The following is a 12,444-nucleotide window of genomic DNA, read 5'->3' as shown; positions in this document are numbered from 1 at the left end:
TCCCAAGAAAAATAGGTTCCTGGAGTTCCCTGGTGGCTCAGTGGGTTAAGGATCTGGTGTTGTCACTGCTGTGATTCGGGTCACTGCTGTGGTATGGGTTCAATCCCTGGCCCAGGAAATTTTGTATGCGGAGGGTGCAGCAAAAGAAAAAAAAAAAAGGTGGTGGTGGGGAAGGATCCTGAAGAGGGCTGAGTATTATCTTCCTTGGAGGAAAGCAGGGCATAGGCTCCCTTTGCTGCATTCCAGGCAACTGCCCCATTGCCTCTAGAGCATCCCTCAGCTCCGAGGGCAACTCATTTCCAATCTCAGAGCTGACCTCCACCTCCACCCCTCCCCCATCCTCAGAGACCATGCACACATCAGGCTATTGCAGATAACTTTATTAATGCGTGGGCTGACGCTTGGTTCTTGAACTTAAAGGTCAAAGAGAAAGGGCATCACATCTGTAAGGAAAGAAGAAAGTGAAAGGGATCTATCTGCCCTTCGCAGCTGCTGTTCCCTAAGCCTGGAACGCCCTCTCACAGCAAGTGATCCATCTCTCCTCTCTCAAGGCCCAAATGCCACCTGGTCTCCAGGAAAAGAAAAAGCCCCCTTTGCAAACAACCTCTCATACCATGCTTCTCACATTGTGTGGTCCACATCTTCCCAGGCTGCTGGACTCTGAGGAGGGACCTTAGCTGTGTCTCCATCAGCTCCTGGTACCTCATATCCCATGCTTATGTGTGGGGACCCACCTCAGGTAGGCACCACCCCAGGTCCCAGACCACTGCTGTCCTTTCCTCTTCCTACAGAAGGTACCCACCCCCCACTGTCGCATGGTGTGACCTTGGCTTCTGCCCTGCACACTCAGCCTCGGGTAGGGATCTTCAGGTCCCCTCCCCTCGGCCCCACGTGTGACAAGGCCTCACACCTGGCTGGCTCATGCACTGCTGGATGCTTTCCAGCCGAGTGGAGGCCAAGGCCCGGACCTCCTCCACAAAGCGGCGGTGTCCCTCCTCGGTCAACTTCCAGAGGCAGGATCGAGGCCGTGTGGGGGCCCCACCCTGCATGCTGACCGGCACCTTCTCAAAGCAGTCCCGGAAACAGAGATTGTGACGCACGGTGTTCTTCCAGCCTTCAGGAGCCGTCCGGAAAAAGGGGAAATGTTGTCTGTGGACAGGGATGAGTGGTCAGGAGAGGCGTGGTTTCTCGGGGAGATGCCCTGCCCTTGAGAGTGTTCTCCCCTGGGGCCAGAGCCTCCGCCCGTCGTTGCCCTTCGAATGGTGGAGAAGGGCAAGCTGGTCCAGGGACACGCTTTGCTGACCCAGCCCGCGGCACACCTGCCCCTGCGTTGCTTGTGCAGAGCCTCACCTTCTAAACCCAGTTCCCTGCCCCTTCCCAGGCTCACTTTCCTCCCTCCCTCCAAGGGCTCAGGACTTTGGCTTGCAATAGGAACAGAGCAGAAATCAGGCCAACCCACTCCTGTCAGAGGAATCCTGGTCAAGGAGGACCCCTCTTGAGGATTAATATTCTGCAGCTCTTCCAACAGAGGGAAAAGGTCTGAGAAAATCCTTATGCTCATGGGTACCTGACTCTCAAAGCTAAAAGTAAATCCCTTCGCAGCCTGGCTTCCCTGGGTCCCTGGGGGACAGGCTGTGCCAGGCAGTTCAGTCCAAAGGGAATGCATGTGAGAAACTATTGGGGAAACTCCATTTTATACTGTGTGATCTTGAGAAGATGGGAGAATTTATGACCCAGGTAAATTTCTGTTTTAAAGAACTAAGATGTAAAAAGGCTGGGGTTTCTTAGATGGGACAGGGGGTGGGGTGGCTATCTTCCTGTATATGTGATGTGTGGACACACATTTGGGAACACCCTAAAAGCAGTGCCTAGGGCAGACTGGGACTTGTCAGACCAGGGGCCCTGCCCCCTCCCTTCGCCCTCCTCACAGGGCCCCTGGCACATACCGAGTGAAACTGTAGATCTGTTGCACGTTGAGGCCACAGGGGGAACTGTTTCTTAATGCCAGTGCAATTAGATGGAAGTAATTGAGAGGGGGCCGGGACCAGAGCCTCCCCGCCTGGCTGTTGGTTTGCCGAAGCCTCCGACTCTGGAGGGGGGCCCTTTTGTGAGGGGACGGGAGAGCCACAGAGGAGCTGTCATCCTGGTTCTCAGCCTCCTCCTCTTCTGTGAGCTAGAGGGGCACAGAGTAGGAGCTGGTCCTGACTCCACGGCCTCTACTCCACCCGAGCAATGGCAGGAAGGGGTGGTGCTCTAGGGCCACCCTCTGGGCTTCTCCCCAGCCCAGGGGCACAGCTAATTTCTGAACCCATTAGCCCTTTGTTATCCGTAAGAACACAGAACTCTCTCCCTGAGGCATCATCCTAAACCCACCCTGCCTACAGCCCAAGCCCGGCGGAGAAATCCCTACCTCCCAGGTGCTGGGGGAAGAGGCAAACCGCTTCCGAGGGGGAGACTGCTCTCTGGACGGTGATGGTGACTCCACCACTGTGGCCTCTGCATAGCGGGCAAAGTCTTCTTCTTTGGGGGACAGCTGAGGGGAGGGGACTGTGCTTGTCAGATTCTCCCCCTTACTGGGTTGTGGGACCTCCAGCTTTCCAGGAGGTAACACGATGTTGGGGTCTACCCACATCCACAGGTTGGGCTCAAAATCTGGACCTGTGCAGAGACAAAGGAGACTATGGGCTGGCCATAGCTCATGGGCTTTGGGTATCCCACCCAGGCCTCAGAAAACTTACTCTCTCTACTCACCATCATTATCAGGGTTGGGTTTTTTCCCCAGAGGCAATTTTGGTGGCTCAACTATTCGGAGTTTATATCTGGCAACTGGCGAAAAGAGAGAAGAGTCAAAAAATGTCCTGGGATTTGCACTGTGTGCCTGGGATCCTGGCCTTGAAGCTTCCCTGGGAAATGGCCGTGGGCCCTGCCTGGGAAGCCATGACGCCATGAACATTACTGGTTTCCCTTACCTCTCTGACCTCCTTATTCTTCTCTGCATTCTTCTCTTCTTACCTCGCATTACTATCCTGAACCATCTCATTAATGCCTCCAGTCAGTCATCATCTATCAACTCAGGGCTTTCAAATCTTTATCTCTATCCCAGACTTTTCTGCTATCCGTTAAGGGGAACTGCCTACAGAATAACCCATAAGCACTTGGAGTGAACATTTCCCAAACTAAACTCCACTTTCCTGCTCTTCCTTTAAGCAAGTGGTACCATGTAACCAGTTGTCTAGGCCAGCCAAAAACTTGGAAATCATTCTTTTTTTACCCCCTCAATGTTTTTAATGATTTTTATTCTTTTCCATTATAGGTGGTTTACACCCTCTCAATTTTGATACTGACTATAGTTCCTTGTACTATATAGTAAGTCCTTGTTAGTTACCTATTTTATATATAATAGTGTGTATATGTTAATCCCAAACTCCTAATTTATCCCCACTCCCTACTTCCCCTTTAGTAACCGTAACTTTTTTTTTTTTGTCTTTTTTTTTTATCTTTTCTAGGGCCGTTCCCTCAGCATATGGAGGTTCCCAGGCTAGGGGTTGAATCGGAGCTGTAGCCCGCCGGCCTACACCACAGCAATGCAGGATCTCAGCCACGTCTACGACCTACACCACAGCTCACGGCAAGGCCAGGGATCGAACCCACAACTTCATGGTTCCTAGTCGGATTTGTTAACCACCAAGCCACGACTGGAACTCCAACCATAACATTGTTTTCTTTTTTCTTTTTTTATGGCTGCGCCTGTGGCATATGGAAGCTGCCAGGCTAGGGGTCAAATTGGAGCTATAGTGGCCAGCCACAGCCACAGCAATGACTAGGTCTTCAACCTACACTACAGCTCACTGCAGTGCTGGATCCTTAACCCACTGAGAGATCCTTATCGGAATCCTCATGGATACTAGTTGGCTTTGTTTCCACTGAGCCACAACAGGAACTCCTGGAAATCATTCTTGACTCTTCTCTTTCCCATACAGCCACACCCAATCAATCACCAAGTTCTACCATCCTAGTCCAAACCATAATCTAAAAAAGTCTATTTATCTTTTCTTTAGTTTATCATATTGCAAAAAAAGAACAAAACAAACAACAACAAAACTTACCATATTGCAGTTTGAATGATCTCCCTAAAATGTTAACCCAGCCTTGTTACCCTTCAGTGCAAAACCTTTTGATGGCTGTCCATTGCCTTTGGGCCAAATCCAAATTCCTTGAGATAGTCTGCAAGGCCCTGGCTCCTCATCAGTGTTAAGTCATTCCTCTCAGGCTCTCAGCTCATCTCCGACAGACCACATCTAACTCCTAGGCCTTCCCATAAGCGGTTTCCATTGTCTAAAACACTCTTCCCTCTTTCTGCTTGTCTAGTTAATTACTACTCACCCATCAGGCCTCTGTTTAAACACCTTTCTTTCTCTCTCTCTTTTTTTCTTTTTACAGCTGCACCTGCAGCATATGTAAGTACCCAGGTTAGGGGTCGAATCGGAGCTGTAGCTGCCAGCCCACGCCAGGGCCACAGCAACACCAGATCCAAGCTGCAACTTGTGGCAGTGCTGGGATACTTTTTTTTTTATTATTACATTTATAGTTGCACAATGATCATCACAATCCAATTTTATAGGATTTCCATCCCACACCCTCAATTTCTGGGATACTTAATCCACTGAACAAGGCCAGGAATTGATCCCACATCCTCATGCACATTATATTGGGTTCTTAACCCACTGAGCCACAATGGGAACTCCTAAACACCTTTCTAAAGCAAGCCTTCTGTGACTACTTGTCCATACACCCCCATAGCACACATTTTAGAGTAATTACTTGCTTAGAGTCTATCTCCAGGTCTGTCTCCTTCACTGCTTGGCATATAGGAGGAGCTCCACTGAATGAATGAATATGCTGGGCTAGAGTAAATCAGGTATATATTAGAGCTATCTGCTTGGCATGATGCTGGCTCCTTGGGATTAGGGGGAATTATTTCTGTCCCCTCATTGTCCCCAAGGAATGTCCTCATATTAGAGATAGATCTAGGTTTTTGTCTGGAAAATGATAATATACTTATTGGAGAGCTCAGTAATTATAAAGGATACCCATTACATCATTAATGTTCAACATAGTATTCTAAAAAGGAAAAAACAGTAAGAGATATAAAAAAGAAAAAGGCAAAACTGGGCGTTCCCGTCATGGTGATGCAGAAATGAATTTGACTAGGAACCATGAGGTTGCCGGTTCAGTCTCTGGCCCTGCTCAGTGGGTTAAGGATCTGGCATTGCCGTGAGCTGTAGTGCAGCTCGCAGACATGGCTCAGATCTGGCATTGCTGTGGCTGTGGTGTAGGCAGGCAGCTGTAGCTCCAATTAAACCCCTAGGCTGGGAACTTCCATATGCCGCGGGTGCGGCCCTAAAAAGCAAAAAAATAAAATAGAAAAAGGCAAAACTATAATTATTTACAGAAAGAAAAAACATTAACATAGAAAACCATATAAAAATCAATATTTAAATTATTAAAACCAATAAGAGCCCAGCAGGTTTGCTGGATATAAAAGCAACATACTAATTGCCACTGTTCCTCTATACTAACATGAAGAAACTGGAAAATGATTTTTTTTTAAAGCATTATTTTGTTTCTACCCATTTTTTTTAAAGGTGCTTTTATTTTATTTTATTTTTTGTCTTTTTGCTATTTCTTTGGGCCGCTCCTGTGCCATATGGAGGTTTCCAGGCTAGAGGTCGAATCGGAGCTGCAGCCGCTGGCCTACGCCAGAGCTGCATCTGCAACCTACACCACAGCTCACAGTAACGCCGGATCGTTAACCCACTGAGCAAGGGCAGGGACCAAACCCACAACCTCATGGTTCCTAGTCGGATTCGTTAACCACTGCGCCACGACGGGAACTCCTGGAAAATGATTTTTTTTTTTTTTTCCAAAAAGATGCTGTTGACAATAGCAACCAAAATTATAATGTACTAGGAGTTAACCCATCCAAGACTGGGCTAGACCTTTATGTGAAAAAGATGCAATCACTATTTAAGGATATAAAAGACTTCAATAAGTAGAGATATATAATACATAAGTATACCAATAATCCTCCAATTAATCACTACATTTAATATAGTATTATAATACATAAAAATTAAAAAGTTCTACACAGTAAAAATCACAAAGGAAAAAAATTAATAAAATAAACCAGAAAAAAAATTCAACTCCTAAAGCTCTCAGTTCTCTGATAGACATCGTCTCTAAATCAAAAAATAAAAGGCTAATGGATTGTGACTCAGTGGGTTAAGGACCCGACATTGTCTCTATGAGGATGTGGGTTTGCTCCCTGGTCTCACTCAGTGGTTTAAGGATCTGGCATTGCTGCAAGCTGTGGCATAAGTCACAGATGTGGCTCAGGTCCAGTAATGCCATGGCTTTAGGCCTCAGCTGCAGCTCTGATTTAACCCCTAGCCCAGGAACTTCCATATGCTGCAGGTGTGGCTGTTAAAAAATATTAGGAGTTCCTGTTGTGACTCAGTAGGTTACAAACCCAACTAGTATACATGAGGATTCATGTTCGATCCCTGGCCTCGCTCAGTGGGTTAAGGATCCAGTGCATTGCTGTGGCTATGGCGTAGGCAAGCAGCTGCAGTTCTGATTTGACCCCTAGCCTGGGAATCTCCATGTGCCAGAGGTGCGGCCCTAAAAAGGAAAACAAACAAATAAAAATTAAAGGGTAAGACAATCTATAAATGGGTAAAAGATACAAATCAGTATTCAGAAGGAAAGGATACCTGAAGATGTTCAGCCTTTCTAGATAAGAACACAATAAAAGAATGAGATAATACTTCACCTCAAATTGGCAAGAACTATAAAAACAGGTAATACCACAAGTGTTGGCGAAGATGCAGTGAAATTGGATCCTTGATTACACTGGCACCTTACTCTTTACTCCTGGAAGTGTCTATTCACGTTAAGAGAGGAACTTATATACTAACCTTCCTTGTTACTATCATCTACCAAACTCTCAGTCATTCTCATTTAAAGAGTTTAGTTCCTGGTTCACTGTTCTAATGCTACTCTTGCCTTACATCTTGGCTATTTCAAGAGATAGAGATGATTTTCCTAATAACCTGGCCTCTAAGTTTCTTAAACTCTTCTCCCCAAATTTTGCCTTCCATCATTATCTGTCATAATCTAAACCAAGAACTTCATCCTCTCCAAAATGTCATTTTTACACCACATAGAAATGTACCACCTTCTCTTTCCAGCCATCTTCCTCTCAACTCCAGCCATCCTTTGATACCACTGATATCACCAATCCATTGATCTATGGCTTTGGGGGACTTGTCATAGAGTTGGGTTTAATCAGGGGTGTGGCTGGAAAAACAAGTGTTCCAAAGCCATAGAGGGCCAAAGGAGTGGAGGGTGTATGCAAGAGAGTGAGCTTGTTTGATGGGGGGATTCCAGGTTAGTTAAAGAGAGGACATCCAGTGATTGAGAGCAGTGAAAGGGTGAAAGGATCAACAGACATGATCTCAGTGGGACCAAAGGATAGTCCCTCTAGGAGTTCCTGTTGTGGCTCAGTGAAAATGAATCTTACTAGTATCTATGAAGATGGAGGTTCGATCCCTGGCCTTGCTCAGTGGGTTAAGGATCACAGTGTTGCTGTGAGCTATGGCATAGGTCACAGACGTGGCTCAGATCTGGCTTGCTATGGCTGTGGTATAGGCTGGCAGCTGCAGCTCGAATTCAACCCCTAGCTGGGAATGGAATCTCCATATCCCAAGGATTCGGCCCTGAAAAGACAAAAAAGAAAAAGAAAAAAGAAAAAAAAAAGGACTATCCCTCTGTCTCCCTCTGCTGCTCTGTCTTCTCAAGCACGATGTTTCAACAATCCTCTCCTCTCTCTGCTATTAATTTCTGTCTCTGGATCATTCTCATCAGCATTCAAACATACTGTTAATTCTCTCATCATATTGAAAACCAGAACTTCTTTTGTCCCCACTTTTTTTTTTTTTTTTTTTTTTTGTCTTTTGCCTTTTTCTAGGGCCGCTCCTGCAGCATATGGAGGTTCCCAGGCTAGGGGTCAAATCAGAGCTATAGCCGCCAGCCTATGCCAGAGCCACAGCAACGTGGGATCCGAGCCGCGTCTGCAATCTACACCACAGCTCACGGCAACGCCGGATCGTTAACCCACTGAGCAAGGGCAGGGACCGAACCCGCAACTTCATGGTTCCTAGTCGATTCGTTAACCACTGCACCACGACGGGAACTCCTGTCCCCACTTTCTGTACCAGGCCATACTCTATATTTTTGCTTTCATTTGAGGAAGAACTCCTTGAAAGAACTGCCTCTACTTTCTGTCTCCACCTGCCCTCCTTTCTACTCTTAAACCCTGGCCAAGCAGGCCTTCTCCTCCACCACTCCACTAAAACCACCATGATCAAGGTTGCCCTCCCCCAAACCGTATAATCAAGGCTGTTTCCAACTGTCAGCCCACCTCTGACCTGTCCTCTCACAGCAGGTTCCTCTCCTGTGACCACTCCTTTGAAACACTTTCTTCTGGGTTTCCAGGAAACCACAATCGCAGTTTTGATTCTCAATGGTCATTTCCTCAGTTTTTGTTGGTTATCTCTCTCTCACCAATGTCTTTAGACTGGAATACCCCCAGGGCTCATTCTTGGTCCTTCTCTATTCTCACCCCTTAAATGCCAGGTATATACCAAAGATTCTCTTGAGTTCTTTTGCAGTGCAGCAGGTTAAGGATCTGACATTGTCACTGCAGCGGCTTGGATCACTGCTGTGGCATGGGTCCAGTTCCTGGCCCAGGAACTTCCATGTGCCTTAGCCATAACAAAACAAAAGTATCTCAAACTGAGCATGTCCAGAACAGAATTCCTGATTTTCCTCCCTCAACCATTCTACCAGAAGCTTCCCCCATCTCAGTCCAACTCCATCCTTCCACTTGATCAGCCAAAAACTCTGAAGGAGTCATCCTCTAATCTCTTTTTCTTAAACCACACATCCAATCCATCAAACAAATCCAGCTGGTTCTACCTTCTTACCATATCCTCTGCCACCACCCTAGTGGTCCAATCTGCATAATTTGTAGGGCCCAGTGCAAAATGAAAGTGTGGGGCTCCTTGTTCAAAAATTATTAAAGTATATATATATATATTTTATGGCTGCACCTGTGGCATATGGAAGTTCCTAGGCCATCGAGCCACAGCTATGACCTGAGCAGCTGCAGATTTTTAACCCACTGCACCACAGTGGGAATTATAATCTTAATGATTTTAAGATTATTAGTGATAGCAGAAGATTAAACCAAGTTAGGCATCCTATCACACACTCATTCCTCCGCTCCAAACCTTTTCGCCATTCAGAATCTTACTTAAGGTCAATCCCAGTGCCCCCAGAGTGGAAGAGGTCTCTTCCTGATCTCTGCTCCACGCCTCACGAGTCTGAACTCTCCTCTTTATTTACTTTTTTTTTTTTTTTTAAGACCCACACCTGCGGCTTATGGGGTTCCCAGGCTAGGGGTCAAACCAGAGATGCAGCTGCCGGCCTACATCACAGCTCTCAGCAACTGAACGGATTGAACTGGCGTCCTCATGGATACTAGTTGGGTTGGTTACCACTGAGCCACGATGGGAACTCTGTCTTTATTTGCTTTGATTCCGGCCTCACTGGCCTGTTAACCGGTTCCATAAACACTTCCAGGCATATTCCTTCCTGAGGGCTTTTACACAGGCTATTTCTTCTGCAATAGAGTCTTTTCCTCTAAGTATCCTCCTGGCTCACTACCTCACCTCCTTCAACTCTTTTCAAATATTTTTTTCCCAAATCAGACCAGCTTGATGACCCTATTTAAAACTGTAGCTTCTACCACTTCCTCACCCTGATTCCAGAGACCTCTTACAGAGTCCTTTAAAAAACAACAACCCATCTCAGCTATCATCTTATAACATACTATATAAATATTTTAATGTGGATTGTCTGTTTGGCCCCAGTAGAATATCAGCTCCATGAAGACCTGTCTGTTTTGTTCATTATGGATCATGTGAGTATCCAGAACACTGCCTGATAAATTGGAGGTACTCAATAAATATTTCTTTTAATCAGTGAAGACAAAGGAATGTCATTACTTATGATGGCAAAGAGTTCCAATGGAGTTTTGTCTCCATTAGGAAGGTGAATTAAAATGCAAAGGTGGAGCTCCCATCATGGTGCAGTGGAAATGAATCCGACTAGGAACCACAAGGTTGAGGGTTCAATCCCTGGCTGTGCTCAGTGGCTTAAGGATTTGGCATTGCTGTGGCTGTGGTGTAGGTCTGCAGCTGTAGCTCCTCTGATTGGACCCCTAGCCTGGGAACCTCCATATGCCTCTGGTGTGGCCCTAACAAGCCAAAAAAAAAAAAAAAATATATATATATATATATATATATATATGCAAAAGGTAGTAAATGCAGATGATAGAATACTACACAGCAGTCAGAAATGATGAACCAGATCTCCATTAAGCAACTCAAATTACTCTCAAAAACAATGTGAATAGGGAAAAAAAACCAATGAGCATTATGTAAATTAAGGTCACCTATAAACAACAAAATGCTAAACAGTTTTCAAAGATACACCTATCTAAGGACATTAAATGGATTAGGGTAGATACTTGAGTGTGTGGGAGGCAGCAAAAAGGGTGGATTGAAGGAGGAAAATAAATTAATCCAAGCACTTTGCTGGAACAGAGGCAATCATGTACCAGGAAAGTGGGAGGTGATTACCTCAACTCTCAACACTTGAGACCAAAGGAAAAAATAGGTATTTTTACAGACAACAGTCAACTACCCATTCAGCAAATACTGAGCACCTCAAGGTGTCAGACATGTATTAAGAAGTGGGATACAGCGATGAACAAAATTAACAGAAGAAAATTTTTGAAGAGACAAATGAGCGAAATACGCGACGGGTCCAAATGGCGTAGGTGCCACGGGGAAAAGGCAAGAGGCCTAGAAGGTTCTGGGACGGAGCCGGAAAGGGGGTGGTGGTAAGGTTTAAAGGTCGTTTTCAGGCAGGACCCCTGCCCTCCGTGGGCTTTCGGTCGAGGCGGAGACCCCATAGCCACTTGGAAAAAATGGGGGCGGGGTGGAGGGGGCTCCTGGGCTCAGCAAAGGGGGCGCGGGGCCCCAAAAGGCGACCTCATCACGGGGCTGGGGGGTCGGCGAGAAGGTCAAAGGCCGAGGAATCCGCTCCCACGAGCCCCCGACCCACCGCGGCGCGCCCCTCCCCCACGGCCCGAGCCCAGACACTTACGGTTCTGTTCCGCTAAGGGCAGGTGAGTCGTGGTGAAGGCCAGAAAGGACTCGTTCCCCATGTCCCAGTCCAACAATCCTGGGACCTGGCCATGGAGGCTGGCCCAGAAGTCGAGGTGCTGGAGTTTCAGGTCCACGTTTAGAGAGAGGAGGGAGAGCCAGCCACAGGGTGGGCGCGAGTCGGGAGAGACTGAGGCTGAGGCCTGGGAGGCACTTCCTCAAATCCCCGCGCTCTGGGATGGAGTTAGGTTGGAGCCCGCTCAGGTGTGCAGAGTCCCCATCTGACACCCTTGATCCCGGGCCTCTGCTGAGTGCTCCACGCCACGTCTTTCCGCAACCCCGCACGCTTTCAAAGGGGGGTTTGGGCAGTTTGGGGGTCCGGAAGGGAGGTATCCCAGGCCCTCTGCCCAGTCTACATTTGCTCCAAGCCCTTATTTAATTTAGTAAATCAGTCTGTCATTTAAGAATGAACCCGCAGTGGTATGAAAAGCTACTTTCTAGGAGTTCGGAAGATTTCATGGTTTATCCACAATCGCATCTGTTAGTACAGGGTGGAGATAGGATTAAAGGGTGATTTTTATGATTTGACTTGATGTGATTTTGGGATGGTGATTTTAAAATCTTGTTTTTAATTTCAAATTTACAGAAAAGCCCCAAGATTACTATAAAAAATGCCAGTATTTTTTTTTTAAAGGGAGTTCCCACTGTGGTGCACCAGGTTGAGGATCTGGAGTTTTCTCTGTCCTGGATTCCATATCCACTCTATATGCCCTAGCAGCTGTTGCATAGGTCGCAGCTGCAGCTCATATTTGCTACCCACCCCACTCCTGGGGAATTTCCACATGCCCTGTGTGCACCCCAGAGGTGGGGAAAAAAAATTCCAGTATACCTAAATCCGGTAGGTCACCAATTACACCAATTATTATTAATGTTTTTTTGTCACATTTTTGTTGTTCTCTCTGTGTAAGAGGTATGTTATTTTTTTCTGAACTACTTGAGAGTAATTTGCAGACCTCATGTCCCTTTACCCATAAATACTTCAATGAATATTTCCTAAAAACAAGGAAATCCTGTTTCTCATCAAGTTTGGACCCACTAATTCGAGCATCCATTTATGATTCTTTTTTTTTCCATTTTTATTTATTTATTT

The 12,444-nt window shown here is 46.4% G+C and overlaps 1 protein-coding gene across 1 annotated transcript; it reads right to left on the bottom strand.

Annotated features, from left to right (window-relative positions):
* FOXR1 (forkhead box R1) lies at positions 364 to 11,690 on the bottom strand. Its single transcript, XM_005667414.3, has 6 exons — positions 11,296 to 11,690; positions 2,752 to 2,826; positions 2,411 to 2,658; positions 1,947 to 2,173; positions 911 to 1,149; positions 364 to 443 (listed from the first exon to the last, which is right to left on the bottom strand). The coding sequence occupies exons 1-6, from the start codon at positions 11,354 to 11,356 to the stop codon at positions 415 to 417; spliced, it is 879 nt and encodes a 292-aa protein (XP_005667471.1). The 5' UTR covers positions 11,357 to 11,690; the 3' UTR covers positions 364 to 414.

Source organism: Sus scrofa, chromosome 9 (genome assembly GCF_000003025.6).
Source record: "Sus scrofa isolate TJ Tabasco breed Duroc chromosome 9, Sscrofa11.1, whole genome shotgun sequence".
Classification (NCBI taxonomy): domain Eukaryota; kingdom Metazoa; phylum Chordata; class Mammalia; order Artiodactyla; family Suidae; genus Sus; species Sus scrofa.
The sequence above is the reverse complement of the archived record's forward strand: the minus strand, read 5'-3'. Positions and strand labels throughout refer to the sequence as shown.